Here is a 25,866-nt window from a genome sequence, read left to right as displayed (position 1 = left end):
ACAGCACAATGTTTGGAGTAACTTAATGTAGTCCCCATGGCAACCATTATTATTAGTTAGATGCACTTATTCTGGCTTATTTGTTTAAAATTTTTTCTTTCATTAGTTTACTTTCTTTTTCTATTTTTGTTATGTTACTCTTGGTGCTTTTATTTTTATTTTATTTTATTTTATTTTATTCTTATTTTACTTCTCAATATACAATGTAGTTGATTTTCATGCCCGTTTACCCATTCCTCTCCCCCCCACCTCTCCCCCACTCATCATATCTATTCACTTGGCTTAAATAGTTCAAGGAATTTTTGTGGTTATTCTGTCTTCTTCCCCCCCCCCCCTGATTTGTTTGTGTATTTATTTATTTTTAGCTCCCACAAATAAGTGAGAACATGTGGTATTTCTCTTTCTGTGCCTGACATTTCACTTAATATTATTTTCTCTAAGTCCATCCATGTTGCTGCAAATGGTAGTATTTCATTCTTTTTTATAGCAGAGTAGTATTCCATTGTGTAGATATACCACAGTTTCCTTATCCAGTCATCAGATGATGGACATTTGGACTGGTTCCAACTCTTGGCTATTGTAAATAGAGCTGCAATAAACATTGGAGAACAGGTATACCTTCGACATGATGATTTTCATTCCTCTGGGTATATTCCCAACAGTGGGATAGCTGGATCATATGCTAGATCTATCTGTAATAGTTTGAGGAACCTCCATATCATTTTCCATAAAGGCTGCACCATTTTGCAGCCCCACCAACAGTGGGTGAGAGTTCCTTTTTCTCGACAACCTCTCCAGCACTTATCATTCTCAGTCTTTTAGATATTAGCCATCCTAACAGGGGTGAGATGGTATCTCAAAGTGGTCTTGATTTGCATTTCCTGGATGCTGAGTGAGGTTGAACATTTTTTCTTGTGTCGGCCATTCATATATCTTCCTTTGAGAAATGCCTATTCAGCTCTTTTGCCCATTTTTTAATTGGATTATTTGGTTTTTTGCTGTAAAGTTGTTTGAGTTCCTTATATATTCTGGATATTAATCCTTTGTCAGATGTACATTTTGCAAATATTTTCTCCCACTCTGTTGGTTGTCTTTTTACTCTGTTGATTGTTTCTTTTGCTGTGCAGAAGCTTTTTAGTTTGATATAATCCCATTTGTTTAATTTTACTATAGTTGCCTGTGCTTTTGGGGTCCTATTCATGAAGTCTGTACTCACTCCTGTTTCCTGGAGTCTTTCCCCTATGTTTTCTTTAAGGAGTTTTATTGTTTCAGGATGTATATTTAATTCTTTAATCCATTTTGAGTTGATTTTGGTATATGGTGATAGGTACAGATCTGATTTCATTCTCCTACATATGCATATCCACTTTACCCAGCACCACTTGTTGAAAAGGCAGTGTTTTCCCCAGAATGTAGATTTGCTGCATTTGTCAAAGATCAGATGGCTGTAGGCATATGGATTGATTTCTGGGTTCTCTATTCTATTCCATTGATACATGTGTCAATTTTTATGCCAGTACTATGCTGTTTTAGTTATTATAACTTTGTAATATAGTTTAAAGTCAGGTAGTGTTATGCCTCCAGCTTTATTTATTTATTTATTTATTTTGCTCAGGATTGCTTTGGCTATGCATGGTCTTTTGTTGTTCCATATAATTGTCTGATAGCTTTTCCCATTTCAGAGAAAAATGTCATTGGGATTTTGACAGGGATTGCATTGACTCTGTAGATCACTTTGGGTAGTATGGACATTTTCACAATGTTACTTCCTCCAATCCAAGAGCAAGGGATATCTTTCCATCTTCTTGTGTCCTCTTTAATTTCTCTCAATGGTGGTTTGTAGTTGTCTTTGTAGAGATTTCTCACATCCTTGGTCAGCTTTATTCCTAAGTATTTTATTTTTTTGGTGGCTACTGTAAATGGGCTAGCTTTCTTGATTTCTTTTTTCTGCATGTTCACTGTTGGAGTATAGAAATGCTACTGATTTTTGTGCGTTGATTTTGTATCCTGCAACTTTGCTGAAATCATTTATCAACTCTAGGAGTTTTTTTATGGAGGCTTTAGGCTGTTCAATATATAGGATCATATCATCTGCAAACAGGGACAGCTTGACTTCATCCTTTCCAGTCTGTATGCCTTTTATTTCCTTCTCTTCTCTGATTGCTCTGGCTAGTACTTCCAACACTATGTTGAATAGGAGTGGTGAGAGTGGGCATCCTTGTCTAGTTCTTGTTTTTAAGGGAAAAGCTTTTAGCTTTTCCCGGTTTGGGATGATATTGGTGGTGGGCTTATCGTATACAGCTTTAATTATGTTAAGATACTTTCCATCTATGCCTAACTTGTAGACAGTCTTTATCTTGAAAGAATGTTGAATTTTGTCAAATGCTTTTTCAGCCTCTATAGAGATAATCATATGATTTTTGTCTTTGCTTTAATTGATGTGGTATATCACATTTATTGATTTGTGTATGTTGAACCAAACTTGCATCCCTGGGATGAATCCCACTTGATCATGGTGTATAATTTTGTGTATGTGTTGCTGTATTCTGTTAGCTAGTATTTTATTGAGGATTTTTGCATCTATATTCATCAAGGATATTGGCCTGAGTTTTCTCTTCTTTCCTTAGTTAATCTTGCTAAAGTTTTGTTGATTTTATTTATCTTTTCAAAAAACCAACTTTTTGTTTCTTTGATCTTTTGGGGGGGATCTATCTCATTTAATTCTGCTCTGATCTTAATTATTTCCTTCCATCTACTAACTTGAGGTTTGGATTGTTCTTGTTGTTCTAGATCTTTAAGGTGAAGTGTTAAGTTGTTTATTTGTCATCTTTCCATTCTTCTGAAGTAAACATTTAATGCAATAAATTTCCCCCTTAATACTGCTTTTGCAGTACCCCACAGGTTTTGGTATGATGTGTCATTATTTTCATTAGTTTCAAGAAATTTTTTGATTTCCTGTTGAATTTCTTCTTGGACCCATGTATCATTAAGCAGAATGTTGTTTAATTTCCCTGTGTTTTTATAGTTTCCAGAGTTTCACTTATTATTAATTTCTAGTTTTAATCCATTGTGATCAGAAAAAGTACATGGAATAATTCCAATTTTTTTGAATTTGTTAAGACTTGATGTGTGACCTAACATGTGGTCTATCCTGGAGAATGTTCCATGTGCTGATGAGAAGAATGAATATTCTGAAGTTGTTGGATGGAATGTTCTGTAGATATCTGCCAAGTCTAATAGGTCTAAAGTACTGTTTAGATCTTGTGTTTCTCTATTGATTTTTTGCCTAGATGATCTGTCCAAAGATGAGAGTGTGCTCTTCAGTTCCCCCACTATTATGGTATTAGTGTCTATCTCTTTCTTTTGATCTAATAGTGTTTGCTGTGTAAATCTGACTGCTCTGACATTGGGTGTGTATATATTTATGATTGTTATGTCTTCTTGATGGATAGATACTTTTGTCATTATATAGTGGCCTTCTTTATCTCTTTTTATGTTTTTTGCTTTAATGTCTATTTTATCTGATATAAGAATAGCTACTTCAGCTCATTTTTCATTTCTGTTTGCATGGTATATCTTTTTCCATCCTTTCACTCTTAGTCTATGTTTGTCTTTACAGGTCAAGTGAGTCTCTTGAAGACAGCGTATTGTTGGGTCCATCTTTTTAATCCAGTCAGTCAGTCTGTGTCTTTTGAATGGGGAATTTAATCCCATTACATTTAGAGTTATTACTGGAAGGTGTTGATTTACTCCTAGCACTTTGCTAATTTTTGTTTAGATGTCTTAAGTCCCTTTTGTTCCTTTCTTTCTAATTTTCTGTCTGTATTCTGTATTTGTTGGTTCCTTGGGATGATAGATAAACTCTTTTATTTTCTCTTTTGTTAGCATTTTTGTTTGCTGGTAGGTATTGTTCTTTCTTGAGTATTCATGGCAGTGATGGTTGTCTTTGTGTTAACAAGCCCAGTACTTCCTTGAATATGTCTTGTAGGGCTGGTCATGTGGTAGTGAACTCCCGCAGTTTTTATTTGTCTGAGAAATATACTATTTATCCTTCATTTTGGAAGGATAGCATTGTTGGGTAAAGTATTCTTGGCCAGCAATTTTTGTCCTTTAGTGTTTTGAATATATCATCCCATTCTTTTCTGGCTTTTAGGGTTTCTGATGAAAAGTCTGATGTTATTCTAATTGGCGCTCCCTTATAGGTGACTTGCTGCTTCTCTCTTGCAGCTTTTAAGATTATCTCTTTGTCTTCCAGTTTTGCCAGTTTGATTATCATATGTCTTGGAGAAGATCTTTCTGTGTTGAATGTGTTTGGAGGTATCTTTGGGCTTCCTGAGTCTGGAGATCTGTGACTTTCCCTATACTTGGGAAATTTTCTGCTACTATTTCATTGAATATGATTTCAATGCCATTTCCTTTTTCCTCCCTTTCTGGAATACCCATGATTTGAATATGTGAGCACTTAATGTTGTCTGTAGTCTCTCTTAGATTTTCTGCAATGTTTTTGATTCTTTTTTCTTTTTTCTATTCTGCCTGTGTTAATTCAAACAGCCTGTCTTCAAGGTCAGAAATTCTCTCTTCTGCTTGTTCAAGTCTGCTGGTTAAACTCTCTGTTGTGTTTTTTATTTTGTTGAATGAATCCTTCAGATCCACAAGCTCAGTTACATTCTTTTTCAAGGCATTGATTTCTTTGTACATTTCTTCTTTCAGATCCATTATATTTTTTCTCATTTCATCATGTTGTCTAACTGAGTTTTCTTGAAGGCAGGCAGGGTGGGACTTTCAGACCAGGCTGGTCCCCCACCTCTGGGAGAGAGCTTTGGGACCTCCCCACACCGAGCCAGCTGTCCCAGAGCAGGCAGGCACAGTGGGAACCCCAGCCCAGGCTAGTTCCTGCTGACCAGAAGTGGTAGTCCCTTCAGGATCCAAGACAAACATCAGGGTGAAACAAGTAGACTGTGATACCCCTGGTCACAATGACAAAACACCAAAGGAAAGATACCAGAAATATGAAAAATCAAGAAAGTACATCACCACCAAAGGAAAATAATAACTCTCAAGTGCTAGATCCAATAGAACAGGAAGTCTTTGAAATGACAGACAAAGAATTTAGAGTAACAACTCTTGGTGCTTTTTAAAATGTTATATTTATTGAATGCTTATCATGTGTCAGGTAATCTATTACATACTTTATGTTTATATTTCATTGAACCTCCACCAAAACAGTATGGAGTAGACAATATCATTCCCTTTTGACAGATGAGCAAACTGAGGCTCACAAAGGTTGGGAACTTGCTGAGAGGAGTTTTTGCGGCTTGTGTTGCACATCTAGTAGCAGAGCCGGGATTCAAAGCTGAGGTCTGTCTGTTTCAAAGGGCCATCTAGTGCAAACTGTCCTGCAAGGTGTCCTTGGGGAAATGATTTATCAATTGCAGGACTACATTTCTCACTGGAATCCTTGGCTGGCAGATGAAAGTGGGAAGAGCACCAACATAAAGGGCCTGCTTTCTACATCAGGGAGCATGCTTCTGGTTAATAAGACTGTGATGACAGTGATTAAGGGACAAATAATGAAGAAGATCCCATTGATTTAAAAGCTCAAGCTGAATAAATCACCCTTGGAAAATGTATTGTCCCCTGACTCCTCTTTTCCTTCACAAAAATCTTCTAACTTAGTAAGAAAACTGCTCCTTCCAACCCTAATGCTTGTTGCTTTACAGTACAGGTTCCAGGAGTAACAGCCAGGGTCTGTGTTGAGCTTCAGCAGCCCAATCCTTAATTCTGTCCTGTCTGAATCAAATGCTGAGTCTAAGTTAGTTGACTCAGGTCAATTACTCCACAGTGTGAGAAAGAGAACAGCCTTCTATAGTGGAATAGCCATGTCCTAACCTGCCAGCTTCTCTCATTTGTGAAACCCAGATGTGTGAAACACCCAGGTTTACAATCAGCCAAATGAGAAACTGGCATTCACTTTAGGTGCAGTGCTCAGTATCTTGACAGTGCTTTAATACAGGGGGCAGTACAGGGATGTTGCTTTCAAAAGGCGGTAAATCACACCTGGATCCAGCTGGTTGGAACCAAGCCTATAAACCATTTAGAAGAGATTGCAGTTACCCACCTCCCTTCTCCCCAATCACCATTCTGAGTGTGCCAGGTTTGTACTTATATATGAGCCTTGTACCCTGAACGTTCCAAATTGTCCACAGTGCCACTAACAGCCCCCATACAGACGTGCTGCATTTAGAGGCCAGTTCTGGGGAAGAAGTCCATGCAGGTCCTGGCAATGGGCTTGGGGCTTTGGAGGTACCTGAGGAAACTCAGGGTGCCTGGAACATAATCTGGGTGACATGTCCTCAAGGATCCATGGACTTTTCTCCCCAGGGGATGGGCTAAAGCCAGAGAGCCAGAGTAAAGCCCTTCAAAGCTTGGGGCCTGTCAAGAACTCGGGCTGCCAGGGTCTTGGGCAGTATAGCTCTCACAGGTCAGTTGTCTGAGCATCACAAAGACTCTAACCAGGCTCCTCTAACTACCCCAGCACCTGCCTTCATTGTGGCTTTTAAAGTCTCAGTGAGGTCTTTCCAAACAGGCTTACCATAGCTAAAATTATAAAACAATTAAAAATATGTGTATACATTTGTATATGGGGGTAAAATGCATATGTGTATATATATGTGTGTGTGTGTATGTATATATATGGGGTAAGTTAAATAACTAACCGTAAACTTTAAATTATCTACAATCCTCAGGGGACACCTGTGGGATGTTTGTTTCACATGGCCCTCACTAACTTACTAAAAGTATTCAGTGATGCAGAGTCCTCATCAAACCAGGTCTTAGGAGGTGGACCCATATTTCCTCTTTTACCTTGTGGATAAAACTGCTTGAGGTCATCTTCAATCCCCTACGAAGTGGAAAGAGGAAAAGCCTGGCTTTAGACGCACAAGAAGGCATTTCAAAAGGTCCTTGATTAGACCTAGAGACAAAGCAGTGTGAAAGCCCCTCCTCCCATCTTCTCAGTCCCCTAAAAGTGAAGATCATATACACTGACAAACTCTGCACCAGCTGAGCCCAAGCAGGTAATCATCACTATAACCAGAAGAATTGTTCTTGGAAGGAAGCAAAAGGGACCCAACCAGAACATCAACCCAGGAGTTGGACCCAGAACAGAGACTGGAGAAACATTTATCTGGTCTAGCCCATTCTCTATCATTGAATGCCACCAGGTGATGAGCACAGGTAAGTTTTCGAACCCTCTATTTTAACACATCTCTTTCAAAAAGTGTTTCCCACAAAAAAGCAATCTTCCCATCACCCAGAAACTCCAAATTTGGCACCATTAGACCCGTCTCTGAACCTCACATTCAATTCCCCACAAATGATTAAATCCATCCTGTGGAATGAAATAAAAATAAAGGCCCAAGTGCCATTTTAAAAATCAGACAACACTGACAAACAGCAGGCATTTGTCTGTGGGTTGTGGTGAGATGGGACTCATACCCAGATCGCCAAGGAATGAGATTAGCCCAAAGAAAAAAACATCTCATATGGGTCTGTGCAGTTAACAGCAGTCCCTGTGCTTGGCAGAGGTGAGGGAGCAGCTGCTTTCCTCTCTTTGAAAAGAAGGGAAATGGCTCCTTAATTTAGCAAAGGCACTGGGCTCAACTGCATGGGCCTCTGGGAAATTTTTCTTATCCCTACCAAGTAGCTACACTTACTTGCTTTAACCAAAAGCCAAACGATGGCTTCCAAAACCTCCATGATCTAACCCCTGGCCCCTCTTTGATCTCCCGTTACTCTTCCCCTCACACACTCTGTCCCACTGAGCTCCTTGCTGTTCCTTGAACAAGCGGGGTACATGCCTGCCACAGGGCCTTTGCACTCGCACCCTGCACCCTCTCCATCCTGATATCCACATGCCTTGCTCCCTCTGCAACTTTAGGTTTTATTTACCCTGTTCAGTAGAACCTTCCCAGAGGGTCCTATTTAAATTTGAAGAGCCCCTCACCCCTGCCCCCATGCACCAACCTCCCTTTCCTGCTTTGTTTTTCTCCATAGCACCCATCATCACTCAACACACTATCTTTTTTTTAACCTATGTAGGTGTTGTTTGTTTTTTCTGTCTCCCCACCTGAGACTATAAGATTCCTGTTGGCGGGGATTTTTGTCTCTTGTTCACTGGTATATCCTCAGCTCTTAGAATAATTCCTAAAACAGAGTTGAGACTCAATAGATATTTGTTGACTGAGAAATCTTTAAAGGCATGTGTTTCATAGTACTGGTACCCAACCCCACCTCAGATTTAGGTAATAAAATCCACCACCTGCAGCTTCAGTCCTGCCAAGCCATGAATCAAAAAGTGGCTGAGCCCCTTCCCTTCCTTCTAGCTGCTAGATTCTGGGACAGGTCAGCTCACCTGTTCCCTGCAGCACAGCGGTGTGGGTACCAGAGCTCCAGGTAGTCACATGAGCAGAGGGAAGCAGCCTCCCTGTGTGGGGGGCCACTTTGCGTGTATGGGAGCCTCTCATGCCCTTTCTCCCTCTTTTTCTCTGGACCTCTAGTGTATGGCTCCCTCCCTGCCAGCAGGGACTGGGACACAGGGTGAGCACTCCTGTGGCTCTGGTCCTTTTCTCCCTAAACAGGACTCGTTTTCCCAGGTCCCTGTGCATTGTCTCCTCAAATCGGGGTCTGTTCCACCATCCTAGTCCCCCATCATTCTCTCTCTCCCACATCCACTTGTGCCCATGTCCAATCCATCCTCCACACAGCAACCAGTCATGTTCTACGTGTAACTGGGATCCATTTGAGAAAGTTCAAAAACATCCAGAACTATGTAACATAAGAAATGAAATGAATGCCGCAAAAGTCAGAGTGGTGGTCACCTCTGAGGGGGGGTGCAATTGACGAGGGGCTTATAAGGGGCTTCCAAAGTCAAACTAGCCAGATCACGTCAGTCTCTTGTCTAAAACTCTTCAGTGGCTTCTCATTGACTGCAATAAAACCCTTTTTGGGCCTCCTGGGCCCTGGATGACCTGGCCTTTGCCCAGCTCTCCCACCTCATCTCAGGGCTCCCCTGCCTCACTCACGCTGCTCAGGTTACCACGTCAAGGCTACTTCTCCTTCTGCCCCACATGCTTTTCCTCTACCCCATGGCCTCACTGGTTCCTTTTTTTCCCCCAGGTCTCAGCTTAAATACCATCTTCTCAGAGAGGCCGCCACTAACCAACTTTCCTGCCACCTCCCCACACTCTTCCCACCTCCCCCCCATTGTCTTGCAGCATTTTTCAACTTGACTTTGTAGCAATTATTTCAGCATGTTTAATGTCTGTCTTTACTGCTGAAACAGAAGTTCCATTAAGTCAGGGGCCATATGCACAGTGCTGGGCAGAATTATGTCCTTAATAGCTATGTCTTGGTTGAATGAATGTTTTATTCATCAGTACAGAATTGATACTATTCCCTGACTGACTCAAATCTAATCTGATCTCCATGGCCACAAGCATTGGCCTAGACAGATTGGAAATTGCCCTTTTCAGTCTTACGTCCCACCATGTCGCCAAGTCACCCCTGTGGCCCTAGTCAGATTGGCAGTGGCCCAAACTAGGCCTGGTTTCTCCTTATTCCTTTCACGCTGAGAAAGCTCCCAGCAAAGCCACACCTCTTTGAACATGAAGTGTTTCTGTGTAACCAATGCAAATAAGCAACTCGTCTCTCTCTCTCAAATAATAAGCCATGGTTTTCCTGTTGATTATGCAAAAACCATAGGGGGAGAGGTATAGAAAATAATATATACAAATATTTAATAATAGGATACCCAGAAATTAGACTACTAACCGTTCCAGATGTATAAATTATAGATTTGAAAAACCTTTGGCACATATTATAGTTGTTTTAGAAACAGCAATAACCAATCTAAGTTGATCAATTAGTCCAAAAGAATGAGATGTTCTCCTCTGTTCTTATTAGCAAACAAGAAAACCAGCAAGCAAGTAGTTCATTAGAAAAGCATTTATGAAACATTAATATATTTAATAACCTGCATGATTAAGAAAAACAGCCTTACTGTTTTGAATGTGGGATGTAATGCAATTGTGGGAACGGAACACTTATTTTGAAACAGTTATAAATTATAGTTCAATATGCATATGTATAGAGTCGTGTTGAATCACACTAAGAATTAATCATAAAACCCTTTTTAATTTAAGTGTTAATGGCTGAGATCCTTTATGAAAGACCACTAAGAACTTAGAAAAATCAGAAGAATCATTACCACATGCAACTTTTTCAAAAGAAATAGGCTATTTCTTTCACCCGAAGGACATTTAAATGATTGAAATTAATAACTTAGCATTTCCTGAAAGTTATGTAACAGAAACAAGCCAATCATTATCCTTCACTTCTAATAATTTTCTTCTATAGGTTTCAGAATGTGTTTAATCAGTGCAACAATATTTAATGATCATATACTATATTGTGGACCTGAACCCCTTCCCCCACCCTTGAATATTAACTGACTAGCTTTTCTGCTTCTGTAATTAGCTTGCACAAGGTTTTACAAGCCCCTGTGGGTGGGACTTCCCAAACCGTACTTCGGCCTGTGGGTGGGACTTCCCAAACCGCCCGAAGTACACCCAGTTCCAGGAAGGGAGTATGCTTACCCGATTCCAGGAACAGCATGACCAGTTCCTTATCTTTGAACACCAAGAGAGGAAAGAGGGGGGAAGGGAGGAGTAGACCATTGGTCAATACCTCAGTCCTTCTTTTGCCCGCCAAAAGCTAAAAGCCCAATGGTTTTAAAAATTGCTTAAGGTGGCCAATAAATGGGGTACAACCCATCCTGTTACCAAAGTCTGCCTACCAAACTGTATAAAAGATGCTTGAGTTAAGAGCTCGGGGCCGTTTCTGTCCTGAAGATGGAGTGACCCCAGCATGCTGGAAATAAAAAAACCTCTTGCTTGATTGCAGCGATCTGTGTCTCCTGGTCTTTGCGAGATGAGCCTTCCCAACGAGTAAGATTCGCGCTTTCGGGCCAGTCTTACAATATGTACTACATGTGTTAAATATAAACAATATTTAATAAGCATATACTACCATATCACATATTTGGAGGTCCTATTTAATAAACACAACTCTGAAACACAGAAAGAGAACCAGGAAGTGAGCAAAAGTTGAATAAACCACAAAATTCACATGCTAGAGTTCATACATTGGACTCATTTGCTCTGATTTTAGACGCAATTCTGACACAACTTACTGTTTGATTGCCCAACCCATCGTGGTAACCATTAGAACTCATCACCAAATATTTCTAGTTCTCTCCCTTGGTAGACGATGCTAGGGTCACACTTCCTCACTCCCTTAAAGTTAGATGGAGCCCTGTAACTTGCTCTGTCCAGTGAAACATGACTGGAAAATGCAGATATTTCTCCCCCTTTATTAATGAGGAAACTGAGACTTAGGTTGAGCAATTAAGCCAAGATTACAGAGCTACTGGAGCCAGGATTATGAGCTCAGCAATTCAACACTTAATTCCATATGCTCAAAGGCTAAGCTATACTGCCTCCCAGTGTTCCCATACTAAGCAGTAACAAATTAAGAAAACAAAATTTTACTAAATGAAAGGAAATGGCCTGCCTTTAGAATCACTGTAGATAATCATAAAGCAATTAATTCACAGATCAATTCCTACTACTGACCCTTGTAGATGGAGAGACAACGAGGTCATTCTACAAGCAGTGGCAATTCAGGGGCTGAATTCTGACTTCTGTGCTCAGAAAATACAGTAGAATTGATGTCCTTTATTTCACTTTTTAAACAAGATCTTAATCAGATTGCTTTCATAAGTAAAAGGTCTCTAAACTGATATTCACTGAAACTAAGCATTTTTGCTTTGTATTTTTAACATAATTAAGAAATGAACAGAAATCCAATCATGAAAAGTATAATTAATAGAATAAAACTAAGGAAACATATTCAGCTCTCTTAAATATTTAATTCAAATAGGGTTTGAGAGAAAACTCAGACAAATTTTTTCTCTCTCCTCTCTGTTCACCCCTACATCCAACCAGTCACCCCCTGTACAGCACTCTATCCAGACATTTTTAATGTGGAATTCATGGTCAGGCTTTAGACCACTGGTTCTCACAGTGTCGTTCCCTAGACCCATAGCATCAGCACTACCTCAGAACTTGTTAGAAATGCAAATTCTCAGACCCCACCCCAAACCTGCTGAGTCAGGCACTAGAGGCAGGACCCACCCATCTGTGTTCTGATGCGTGCATATGTTTGAGAAGGACAAGCTAATAAATGACTTCAGACACATATGAGAACTTCTGAAGTGTGTCAAGTGAGTGAAAAGTTATCTACCCGTAGGCCCCAGGATTCCTCCTAAAGAAGGAATTCTATGGTAAAATCCTTGACAAGCCCTCTTCATGTACTACAGATTAAAAGGAGATAGATACTGACTGCCTCCAGCAATCAGAGGATGTGGAAAACCATACCGTATGAGAAATCCAGAGAATTTATTATTACATTTGAATTGTAAGGAGAGAAGAGAAAAGGAAAAAGAGAAGGTTATATTGGAGAGACTCTACGTGTTCAGCAAAATGCCCCATTAGTGGCAGGGTTAAAAAATGTTTTGAGAAGGGTGAAGCTGAAATTTCATTTGAAGGTGTTTGCTTTGTTTTGATGTAACTCCACCATTTGTCTTTTCAGAAAGAGAGAGAGAAAGAATTCACACTGTACTGGACTTAGGAATGCTTGATGTGAGTGTGTGTGTGTGTGTGTGTGTGTGTGTGTAAATGGAGGAGGGAACTGAATTTCACACTTAATGTGATGATTGTATAACAGATACAGCACTAGAATGCATAGGAATTTAAAGGCTAAGGTAAGAATATATATATGTGTATATATATATATATATATATATATATATATATATATATATATATATATATATATACCTGCCAGGAATTTGCAGATATTTTTTAAACGTCTTTGAATTCTAATAGTATTTCATGGGTTTAGAGGTTCAAGCCAATTTTACCTAAATTCTGAAAGACAAGGAAGCTTTTGCTGACACCTAATTACAGAAATCTGTGCATGGTGGATGGTAGCAAGCTATAGTGGAAAGCTGATGATGTTTTGTTTGTTTATTGCTTTTTAACCACTATCTGAAAATTTAGTGGCTTAAAACACACAATCATTTTATTTTGCTTGTGATCTTATGGGTCAGGAATTTCAGAAAGGCGAGGATGGCTGGTTTGTCTCTGATGCACCTGGTGTCAGCTGGGGTGTCTGGGGCTGGAAGATCCATTTCAGGAGGGCTTCTTCTCTCACTCTCATGTGGCTTCATGGTGCTCCTTAGTCCATCTCTCCTTCCACTCAGTGTTTTATCCTCAGGCTTCTCCATGTGGCTGGAGCTTCTCACAGGGTAAATGAACCTCATAAACAGTGATTCACGGCCACAAGAGAGAATATTTCAAGAGCCAGGAAATAGAAGCTTCTAGTCTCTTAAGTCCTGGGCCCAGCCCAACTGACACAGCATCACTGTTCCATATTATGTAATTGGGGAAGCAAACACAACCCCCACCCCCCCAGAGTTGAGGGGAAGGTGGACTTCACCTGTCACAGGAAGGTGGACTATACCTGTCATAGGAAAAGTGTCAAAGAATGTGTGGTCTTCTTAATCTGCCATAGATAATAATTTGGATGTCATTGCATAGTACCTATTAAACATGAAGATTTATGTAATACAAGATATGTTATCCTCTGGCAAAGGCACAGGTACTGATATTTAGCAACTTATGTGCAATAGGTAAAAGGTAGGTTAGGAAGCTGCCAAGTTAATGTCAGTGTCATCATTATATACTAGCTAATAGGTAGTACTTGTAATTATGAAAGCATTTTAACAGCTTGCTTTTGTAAATTAGATTGAGATTTGGAGCATGGTTACTAAATACATTAGCCTGTTTTTGTGTTGCTGTAACAGAATAGCTGAGACTGGGTAATATATAAAGAAAAGAGGCTTATATGGCTCACAATTCTGGGACAGCAGCATGTGGCACAGGCCTCAGGCTGCTTCTACTCATGGCAGGCAGCCAGCGGGTGCAAGGAGATCACACGGCAAGAAGAAGCAAGAGAGAGAGGGAGGGAAGGTGCCAGGCTCCTTTGAACAACCAGCTCTCATGGGAACTAATAGGCAGAGTGAGAACTCACTCACTAACCCCGCCCCAAACACTTAATGGAGAGCATTAATCCATTCATGAGGGATCTGCTCCCATGACCCAAACAGCTCCCCACACTGCCACACTGGGGATCAGATTTCCACATGAGCTTTGAGAAGACAAACATATCTGAACTATGCACTTATATTGAAATTTTAATGTGGGTAATGCCATGGAATGGTTACATTAAGTCTGATTTGGGAGAGTAAGTGGTGAATGTATCCCTCATCCGAATGCAGGGCTCTCAAACCACTGGAGAGGTTGGTTGCCTCCATAGTTTTGAAATGCAAATGCCTAAGTTTGTATTTTGAATGAAACAAAATGCAAAAATGGCATGTATATTCTGTGAAGAAGTTGAATTAAAAGAGAATCCAGCCAAGATGGGCAAGGTCTCACATTGACCTAGAACTCTAACCTTCCTGTTGGGGAACATTGTTGGCAAGGAGTAGTTCAGTCCACCAAGCTCTTTGGAAAGCCATTTTTACTCACATTCTCTCTGAACACAATTTGGTAGACACTTTTATTTTCTTCCTGTTTTGATATAAATTTTGAACCTGTTTTTTCCAAAGCCAAGAAGACTATACATTTAAGTGCCCAATAAGATTGATCCAGTAAGAACTTAGTATTTTCTCATAATTGCAGTTTCTAGTACCCTCTACTAGTTTGTTCTAGTTAAATGGAGAGCTTTTATCATCTTATCTGAGAAGGTCACTATTTCTTATATCACAGAGGACCAGAGGCTGGCCACAGAGCTAATAGGTTTATTGCCAGTACAAATCTTGCCTAATAAAAAATGAAATTGAAAATCAACATCAAAGTTATATCTATGTTTTAGGTACATCCCTAGTCATTTAAATTGGGAAATCCATGATTTTCTCAAAATATATCTTAACATCTCTTTCATTAAGACAGTCCTGGATTGAATGGGCTTGACCTAAAGGGTCGTTTCTTATATTCTTATGTTTCCAGTGATTGCAAATGCGTAACACACCTACCACCACTCTTCCTTCCCAAAGCCTGTAGAAGACATTGCTAATCAATCACAGTACACCTTCCTGCTGAGCTTCTCCTGAAGCTTCAACCATCATTTTCAGCTTCATACAACTACTAGCAATCAAATCAAATTGAGGCCTCAAACAATATCTACTTGCCACGATAGGGAAAAGAAGCCCAAAGTGTCTATTACAACGGCTTACGTATAGTACGTACTCTAGAATTATATGTTGATCTGAACTACAATTGTAGCTCTTCTTATGTAATAGCTCAAAACCAGGCAATACGGAAGTCACTCAGGCAATTAACTATTTTATTTATTACCCCAGGTTCAGCAGGTATCTTTTATTCTACTTTTAATTCAAAAAGTTTGAGTCCTTCTTAGATTTTTGAAACTATTTTTATGACAGCTATATTCCAAAGGCCATGATAATAGACATACGGCCCACATGGTTATCTGAAGTGCTTCTTTGAACACTTCGTTCTTATACAGCAGGCAGTTTCTTAAAGATATGACAAAGAAACAGATGATTCCCCAGTTTCGACGCATCGTTCAGTTGCCATGTCTTTGAATCCTCTCGTCATCTAGTTAAGAAATCCTGGAGTATGGTTCTGCACCACATTAGATAGCACTTCTGTCAGGTTGTTCCAAGTACACTGGCTTTTCACTCCTTGTGGCTTGTCATCTTTCTTGGCTGGAGGACTACTGCTGATAGCAAAGCTTTATTTCCTTGGAGCTCATTCATATAAGTTATTTGGGATTTTCCTTCAGATCAGCTTAGCTTTGATCTGCTATAAGTTTAGTTTCTGAGTGCCACTTTGCTACCAGAGCCATAAATTATTGGTTAATATTCATGCAGCCCTTTTCTGCCCGAGACAGCCAGTCTGGGTCCTCGGTTGGGTCTTTGTTCCTCCTCCCTATTAAGTGGTTCTTTATACTCATGCCCCTCAGCTGGTTTCTGCAGCGGTCCTTTTCTCATTTCAAGAGTAAATGGCTGCCCAGATCCACAAAAAATTAACATTCAAAACAACTGGTGTGTGAGAAATTCACCCTGAACTACTCAAGGCAGTTCCCGGGATTGCAAGGCAGGCACTTGGTTCTGGTTTTGAATTGCATGTGGTGGGGGGCAAGGCTTGATACAGTGGTCTATCCCATAGCTCTGCCCATTGCTTTTCTTTTGAAATATAGTTAATTGTCCTTTCCTGCTGTGCAAACTCGACACAAAAACAGGACTTCTTTCCTCTGTCTTTCATGGGTCTGATAATTGCTTTATCTTGCTTTTTGTTGTTGTTTTGCTACAAGCAAGTTCAATCCAAAAGTTAATTGAAGTTGGTAGCGTTTTGCAAATAGTGATTTATTCAAGAAACTGTAAAGATTTCTTAAGTCAGAGCTCAGCAGCAAAACTCAGTCACTAGTTTTTACTTTAAAATATTTTCTAAATTAATACTGACACAAGAGATGAATCTGTCTAGGATAAAAAAATTTTTGTGAAAGTTTAATGTTTGTCAAGAATTCTGTGGATCAGCTGTTTACTTTTGTATGTAAGCTTTATACAAATTCTTTTGAACTGTCAAAATAATTAGTGTATATATTGTGGCTAAATTCTCATAACCTAACAATATTTCTCATAGAGAAAGATAGCATATATATTCATATAATCACGTTTTGCAAATTACTTTTTTCAAAACTATTACAATGCATTCAATTAAAGTTTTTTACTTGATCAAAGATATTATTATCCAAGATGTATGTTTTACCTAGATCCTTGCTATGAAATATACATCTTAGGGAACTCAGATAACTTGTAAAACTAATATAGCCTGGAATTGTGGAGGAAACTTGAACATATCCAAGAAGGATTGCATGATGGCTAAATTGATAGCATACGTGAACAGGCTACAGAATTACCAGGTTCTCATTGCTGTGCCTTGTGCGTAAAACCTGCAAACTCTGAAAGCAAACTGGAGTGATATGGCACCACCACCTTCCTCAATGCATCCCAGGAAATCCTTCAGGATCAAGCAGCAGGAACTGGTTGGAAGGAGAAAATCAAAAGTATTCTTTCGCCAGATTTAAAGGTCCCCTTGTCTTGAAAAATCTGCTCCTCCAGCATGTTGGTTTTTCTCAAGATTCTTAGAGGCGACAATGTTACCACCCTCCAGACTGTGGTTTACCAAAATTGCCTACTCCTGCACAAAAATGTACTCGTATTAGCTAATGATTCCTCCCTGCTCATCCACATGGGACTGTACTCCTTTGGGAGAAGGTGATTGAAAAATTCTTTAGCTAGACCACTCTTCTGCCCCCTTTACTGGTGCTCAGAGTTCTGCAAAAGAAAGCAGCAACTCTCAGAACAAGAAGATTCAAAAAGTAAAACCAAAGGCTACTTTATCACTAACTGTGTCAAATTGGGTACAATAAATAAATTCCTACGTACTTAATAAATTAACCAGGAGAGAAGCTTAGAATCTCAAGATGAAATTCAAAAGGGCTTTGGCTCCAAGTTATGGCCCAGGAAATTTAAGTAACCAAGACATTTCTTTCATGAAAGTCTTATTCTTACACTATACACAAATTTAATTTCAGGTGTATCGTTGACTTAAATATAAAAGATAAAACTGTAAAGTTTCTAGAAGACAGCATAAGATGGATATTTGCAACTTGGGAGTAGGCAAAAATTCCTTAGAAAGAATATGTGAAACAATAACAATTTTAAAAATTAACAAGTTACACTTAAAATTTTAAACTTCTGTTTGTTAAAAGACACATTAAAAGGAAATTAATAGGCAAGCCACAGACTGGGAGAAACATACATTAACAAAGGACTTAAATCCAAAATATACAAAGGGGGCGGACCCCGTGGCTCACTCGGGAGAGTGCGGCGCTGGGAGCACAGCGACGCTCCCGCCGCGGGTTCGGATCCTATATAGGGATGGCCGGTGCGCTCACTGGCTGAGCGCGGTCACAAAAAAGGACGAAAAAAAATAATAATAATAACAAAATATACAAAGAACTCATATAATCCAATAACAAACAAAAGAAACTAATTTTAAACGAGCAAAAAGTCTTAGTCTGTAATAATTGCCTGCTTCACTGATGCAAATAGATTCAATTTAATAGAGTTAATGGCTTTTTTAAAAAAAAATTAAGTAGGAAGAGTTGATTTAAACAAGGGGAGTGGGGGCAGGGGTAATATGCATCACATACTAAAAGCCTGCTGGCAAGCACCACCTGGTGGCAAAGGTTTTGAATTGCAGCTTGAGCTTTTTTTTTTTTTTTTTTAAGGCAAATAAAGAGAAATTTTGAAGACTGAATCTGCAAAAAGAGATCTGTACACAATAAGAAATTCTAATTTAAAAAATGGCCAAATTCAAGTTTACCACAGTAAAACCAAACCAAAAGAAGAAAATCTATTCAGTTATTTGGGGGTTAAAAATACTTATTAATATTATGAGACAATAAAAATAATGTGATGACATAATATTATGCCAAATACTTAATGATAAAATTTTAACTGGATATTAATACAATAAATATAAGTTTATTATTTGTGTGCCAGGTATTTGACATGTATGATTGCATTCAATCTTCCTCAGAACACTGTGAAGTACAGGCCCACTCCACAGAATATCATTGTGGTTAACATTTTCCCAGTAGAAAGCCTCTTCATTTTTCATAATCAAATCTCATAGAACATACTTATTCTTCAATAAAACATTTTTGTGAGTCCCCTTTCAAAGGTGAAAAAGGTCTGAGAAAACTATGGAAAAAATAAAGTCAGTGAGAAAAGAGTTTACAACGAAAGAGAACATGTTACTTAATACAAAGAAAATTTTGTTAATAACTATATAGTTATAATCAGAAAATAACATTTAAAGCAATTTATAACCTAACATATTTTTTTTGTTTTATATATATCTATGAATTTTACTGTGTTTCAGTTAAGTTTTAAGAAGCTATTGATGATCTTATAATGTATTATAATTTTTTCCAATTAAAAATAGTGGAAAATATTCCATTAGTGTTTCCAGATGGAACCTCTGATTTTCAAGAGTAGATTACTGATGTTAAGTAGGACATGCCTGTGTAGTATTACTATTATACTGTTTTACAAATGAGTCCCAGCCAGATTAAGTCACTTGCCCAAACTCCCAGAGCTTGGAGGTGGAGCAGTCCTGGCAGTCCGGCTCTAGAGGCTATGTTCTAACCATCAGGAGACACTGCCTCCATTGCCACCCTGGTTCTCCCACACAAATCGTGTGTGTGCCTTGGGTCAGCATTTCTCACAGTTCTTGATCAATAGGTTATTAGGCTGGATTATTAGTAGATTAGTATGTTACCTACAAGGAAGTTCTATGGCTAATTAGATTTCGGAAGTGCTACATTTAACAAAATAAAATGTGTTACTTTACTTTTCCAAGCCAAATGTGCACTGTGATTCTCTAAGTTTGGTAGGTAAAGAAGTTTGTTTGGTAGCACTTTCCAGACTTATTTGTTTGAGATTTGTGTCAATTAACAATGGGTTTGGTAGCATAAAACATACAACATGTATACATTATATTTGTGTGCGTGCATATGTATGCATATATGCCTTATAACATACCAATACTGGCTTAAACAAACGTGTGTTTATTTGTCCCACAAGACAAGAAGTCTGGGGCAGGGCAGCCCAAGGCCAACCTCATTTCCCTTTCCTTTTCTGCTCTACTATCCATAACAAGCTGGCATCCACTCTCATGGTTGTCACCTCATAGACACCAGATTTTGCTGCATCTCCAGACTTTATTTATCAGGGAGGAAGAAAAAAGAAAGAGACAGCCTCAACATTTCCACTTATATTTCATTGACAGGAGTAGTATCATATGGCCACCCCCACATGACCACTCCTAGCTGCAGGGAGCCTGTGAATTGGGTTTTTTACTTTTAGGCCTCTGTCTCAGTGAATTATGATGTGGTGATAAACCATAATAGTTGATTTCTTGCTCACATGACATGTCATTGGCTGCAGGTTGGCTGTGGCTCTGCTCAGTGTGTCTTGTTTATTTTAGGACCCAGGCTGAAGGTGCAGCCCTTCTTGGCCATTCCTTTCCAATGGAGGGAGAAAGGAGATGATGGAATTATGTGATCACTCTTAAAGACACTGCCCAAAAGTGGCATCTATCACTTTGTCCTACATTCCATTGACCAAAGCAAGTCACGTGCTGAAGCTGATGTCGATAGGGCAAGGAAGTATAATACTCTTACAAAAAAGGATACAAATTCAAAATAATATGATCCTTCCTGTACAGTAGGCCCTCTGTATTTATGGTTTCACATCTGCAGATTCAACCAACTACAGATCAAAAATATTCAGAAAAAAACAACAATGAAAAATAACAATACAACAATAAAAAATAATACAAATTTAAAAATACAGTGTAACAACTATTTACATTGTATTAGGTATTATAAGAAATCCAGAGATGATTTAAAGTATATAAGAGGGTGTGCATAGGTTATATGCAAACACTATGCTGTTTTATATTGGGACTTGAGCATCTTTGGAGTTTTGTATCTGCGAGGGTCCTGGAGCCAGTCCCCCTGCGGATACCAAGGGAGGATCTACAACAAAAGCAGGCAGGTGAGAACAGGTGAGGGAATGGAAGTTGAGTCAGCAACCCACGATGTCTGCCCCAGGACACACAGACGCATGCATGCTCATGCACACAGCACCTTTTTATTTTCAGAGCATTTCACAGGACAAGTATTCACATCCTTTAGAAACTATGGTCTTGAGCCACATCATGTATTTGATGAAATAACTACCTATAGAAAAATCCTGATATAAAATATCCTTCAATGTGTGATCTTGTCACAGACTATTACTAAAAAATTTCTTCTCATACGTTAAAATCCATTGTTAGGTTGAGGGGTTGTACGTGAGCAAAGCTTATTTTTAAGCCTGGAGAACTTCAGAAAACACAGTCATGCCTAGTTGTTAAAGTTCTTTTCTTTTCTTCTGAATCAGGTACTATCATACCACGCAACATGTTCAAAAGCTGAAGTTGACAAGTTTAAGGTAAGGAAGAAAATAATTGCCCTACTAGTGCATAAAATTAAACTTTGCCAGACCTGGTCAGGAGTGACCCTTTGTTTCTTGCCTCTATTGAATTAGTCCTGCCTTGGGAGTTGGGGGAATAGAACTGGGCAAATGTGTGTTTGGATGTTTCTATTTTAGGAGGGGAAAAGGGACTTATATATAACTGAATAGTCCATTCGTGATCATTTAAATGATTCAGTATTTCTTCCCATTTGTGAAGAAAGCAGGATATCAGAAAAAAAAATCCGTATAATGTGGTGAGAATCAGGACACCAGGTTTTGGCATTGGTTTTATCTCTAATTTGCTGTTGACTTATCTTAGGACCTATATCTTCATCTGTAAAAATAAGTGAAGAAATTGAGATAACAGGTATCATTTACCAGCAGCTTCCTGTGTGCCAGGCACAATACAAGTCACTTCACCTGTATTAATTCATTTAATCCTCACAAGCTTGTCAAGTACATACTAGTTTGCAGATGAATAAACTGAGGCATGGAGATGTTGCATAACCAGGCCAAGGTCAAACCATTGTAAGGGGTATAGCAATCTGGCCCCAGCACTGGAGTTCATAAGCACGACACTTCCCTGCCACTTGGGGAGAACTCCTTCCAGCTCCGATATCCGATAGGTCTGTGAATGTTTTAAATATTCCTTTTCACATTAGTCACCATCGTTCTCTTAAATGCAGTTCAGAATTCTTTCTTGTCTCCCTGCACCCCTACTGGTCAAAACATAAAATTGTAGGGAAACTGATTTTCCTCTCTTTGGGAAGTTTTGGTGTCTGCCTTTTTAAATTTTTGTGGAGGACCAAAGAATTATCAGAAAAAGCTACCACAACTATAAGAAAGATGATATTTTGTATTGTAATATCAGTATGTAATATCACTTGGCGATGGCTACTCTTCCAAGTCTTATTTGCATATAGATGCATTTGTCTTCCCAGAAAAAATGGCACAGAGCACTTTGGACCTGATGACCAAATCAGATCATTAGAATTGAGACATATGAACAAAGAAAGGGAACAAAGGAAGACCCCAAAAGCTGAGAGTAGGGATAAGAGAACTCCTCAGAAGGGCAGGGAGCAGCACGTCTACAGTAGGCGGATGATGAGCTGCTTGGTCTCCATCCAGGGATATGGTTTATTATTGACTTGGAGCAATGCTTAGGGAAGAGACATGCAATGGTAAACTGAGATCAAAAGGAGAGATGTGGTGCCTGCAAGAGGTGCCTGCTGACAGCCAAGGATGGAGACAGAGCAACCAAAACCATAGCAGTCAGGGCTCTCTTGCTGTAGAGGCAAACACCCTGCATACCAGCTAGAATGCAAGCTCGATCAGGGCAGGGCTTTGTGTATTCCCAATCCCTGCCACCTTTTACAGTTCTTGGAGCATAGTAACACTCAATAAATGGATGGATGAATGAATGGATGAACAAATGACTAAATAAATCCAATGAGCATCAGTATTCTACAACTCAGAATAATTAGTCATTAAGAAAATGTTAAAACCATGATAATATCTAATTGTTTTATATTTTAATATAAATTTTATGTAATGTACATAAATTTTATAATATTTTCATCAAAAATATTTAAAGGTTTTTTACTTTAATAAAGTTCAGATACCTAGAAATTTTATTTATGGAAATACCCAGTTCCTGCTAGAATGTTAATATAATATCTACATTCTTATATTTTTGCTGTTATAATTATCATTACTAAAAGACAGAAGAGGTAAGCAGGGAGAAAAATAGAAGAAGTAGGCAAAAACTAAATATGACTGCAAGTGCTACTTAATGTGACCTGTTCAGAGCTATAACAGGCCAAAATCCACAGCTGTCTACTCTCTTTAGGTTATTGACCCTCATTCAGGTTTAATTCTTTGCTTAGAGTAAGAAAACTCCCATTGTCCTGAAATTTGCCTTGCTTTTCTATCGTTAGCACAAACATACTAAAAATATAAAGTATTTAAATTTGAGAACAAAGGGTTATTTCATCTCAAAATTATTAAGATTATTAACTTAACTGATTTATTCCAGATTTTATCCTGAAAGATATTAGCTAGTATCCTATTATAGTGTAATTGAGATATAGTAGATAATTTTAACCAAACGGCTTTTTTTCTTGATATATAAAGTAAATAAAACATTATTATAATTGGTTGCTATGCCTGTTATAACTGCAGCAATAACATTAAAGTGTGGCGGGCTTAAAATAACCCTGCACATAGACAGTGAAAAGCATCTACTGAAGTTCCAGGCTAGAGTATGTGAAATAGTAGTTTCCCGACATTGTAGCTACACAACAGAAAACAAATGCTTTGTTTTGACCTATATATACAGACAAACCATGTTTACATCAAAATGTATTGTAACCTTTGCTACCTGCAGTACTTTTTTAACAGACATAGTAAAAATTTAGGGAAAAAACGTGTGCAGTGATTTGAAATCTGGAGTCAGAGATATCAATGAGATTTCATGAGTTAAAGAATGGCTGAGTCCCAATGTGTTGGATTATCCCAGGGGAGACCAGACTAGTGATCAGTGGTTCCGAGACTAAGCCAGAGTTTGGGAAGAAACTGATTTCATTGTCTAGTGCTAAAAAAGATCTGGAGGTGAAGTACATACATACATAGGACAGACCTCAGTTGAAGGCCACATCTAGGATGCAGAAATATGTGAGAGGCCAGTGAGAGGTGGCTATTTATACAAAAGGTGGAAAGTCTTCTACGTCAAGAATACTTCTAAAGGAAGTTGAGGCCATAGGCCTCAGTGTCTAGATGATTCCAAGTTTAGCATAAGGTTTGTCCCTTGGATTTTTTCCTTACTTCAGCCTCCCATGGATTCACGTTCTCAGTTGAGAACATGAGGGGACACAAAAGGCATGGACTTTAGTATGGGTTCAGTGCATTAAATGCTCCCAAGAGCACAGGGGTCCAGAGTGTCAGCAGCACACATCAGAAGGCAGCAGCCCAATGGAAGGCAGTATCGCTATGGACCAGAGGCCAGGCACCTTCCTACCAGAGCAACCAGCAGAGGCCGAAGGGATCGATGAAGGCTGAGTGGTCACATTTTAAGGACAAGTGAGATATACCCTGAGGACTTTCAGAAATAAGTAGGAGAGATGGAAATGCTACAGTATTGGCAAGTGTGATATGTATCATTAATTACTCTTCATTTGCTACCATTTGCACTTTAGGTGGTGTGGCCTAAAGGAAGACAGATTTCATATAAGATAAACCTGTAGTAAATCTTTAATAATTATTAATGCTAGGCTGATGCCACCTTCCTCTTCCTCATCTGGTCTACTATTTCACACGCCTTCAGGTTTTGGAATTCCTTTCCCTATTCTAGGATGCCATGGGTGAGATGGGGGTTGTTTTGTTCTGATAACCCTATTTCTCCTACTGAGAAAAATCTCCTTGAGGAGTGTGCACTGGTGGGTGAGTGAATGGAATTAGAGTGGGAAAACCTTTCTAGAATGTCTCCATACTGCCCAGCCAGTATAAGTAGGTAAACGACCTATAATTGCTCATCCACAGATGCCAGAATTTGAGCTTATCTTTTCTGTTCTTATATACTATTTATATCTTGGAAAAAAGTCCTTTTTGCAGGGCCACCTAGGCACAAAACGATCACAGAACTTCCTGGAACTAATGAATTAACTATTTTAAAGGTCTGATTCCAGTTATAATGTTAATAAATTTGCCTTTATGGGTTGATTACCCTGTGCTTCAAATGAGGAAACCAGGATCTAAAGAATGGCTTTTATCTTCATTTAACATTTACTGATTTTCCATGAACATGAAATAAGAAAGTTGTATACTGACAATTTGTGCAGATTTTAGTGCCGACTTATATCCCTCAGCTCTGTGCTAAGAGGAATAATGTATAAAGACCATATTGACAATTAGATCTCTTTGAAGATGGCTGGTTTAAAGGGTTTTAATATCCTGAAGATACCGGCTATGATAACATAAGAAAATGAGTTTAGTACACCAATTATACGCTCCTGTAATTTTATGTACTTTCCTTAGGTTCCAATGTGGTGGGCAAACCAAACAGTTATCACCATATACTGCCAATTAACCAATTAAATTCAATTCGTGGACATTCTTGTGTGTATTACCACCTTCTATCATACCTTCTTTCAATTCAGAACTGCATGGGTTACGGCCACAATCAGAGATGAACTTGTTTATAGCCTGTAACTACCTCAGTAATTAAATGCCAATAACTCATGTTATGTGTTTGGGTTTGAACTACCCCTTACATATTTCATGTTTTTAATGTTAATGCCTAGGCCACAAATTAATATCTTGGTAAAGTAAATAAAAAACTAGCAAGAATAGATACTCCTTGTGGCATTTATATACTGAAATAAAAAAGGCTGCATCAAAAATCTTATGGTCTCCTCTGCAGATTTAGCAATGAGATGTGATTTACTAGGCTTTTTTTCTTTTAATAATTTAGATTTGAAAAGACACTTGAATCCATGAAATTGTCTGATGTGTAAAATAAGAAGCTTCAGCCCTCAAGACCACCTTACAGTTATGCCAGTGGCTGTGTCTGC

At 38.7% G+C, this 25,866-nt stretch overlaps 1 protein-coding gene across 1 annotated transcript in view; it reads left to right on the top strand.

Annotated features, from left to right (window-relative positions):
• PDE11A (phosphodiesterase 11A) overlaps positions 1-25,866 on the top strand; it is a 393,277-nt gene that overhangs the window by 243,902 nt on the left and 123,509 nt on the right. The window contains exon 10 of the mRNA XM_063110282.1: positions 21,224-21,274. Coding sequence (XP_062966352.1) covers positions 21,224-21,274 — 51 coding nt within the window. The remainder of the gene's footprint in view (positions 1-21,223; positions 21,275-25,866) is intronic.

This window comes from Cynocephalus volans, chromosome 1, assembly GCF_027409185.1.
Source record: "Cynocephalus volans isolate mCynVol1 chromosome 1, mCynVol1.pri, whole genome shotgun sequence".
In the NCBI taxonomy this organism is placed as follows: domain Eukaryota; kingdom Metazoa; phylum Chordata; class Mammalia; order Dermoptera; family Cynocephalidae; genus Cynocephalus; species Cynocephalus volans.
Note: the sequence above shows the minus strand (reverse complement) of the source record. Positions and strands in the feature narration are given on the sequence as shown.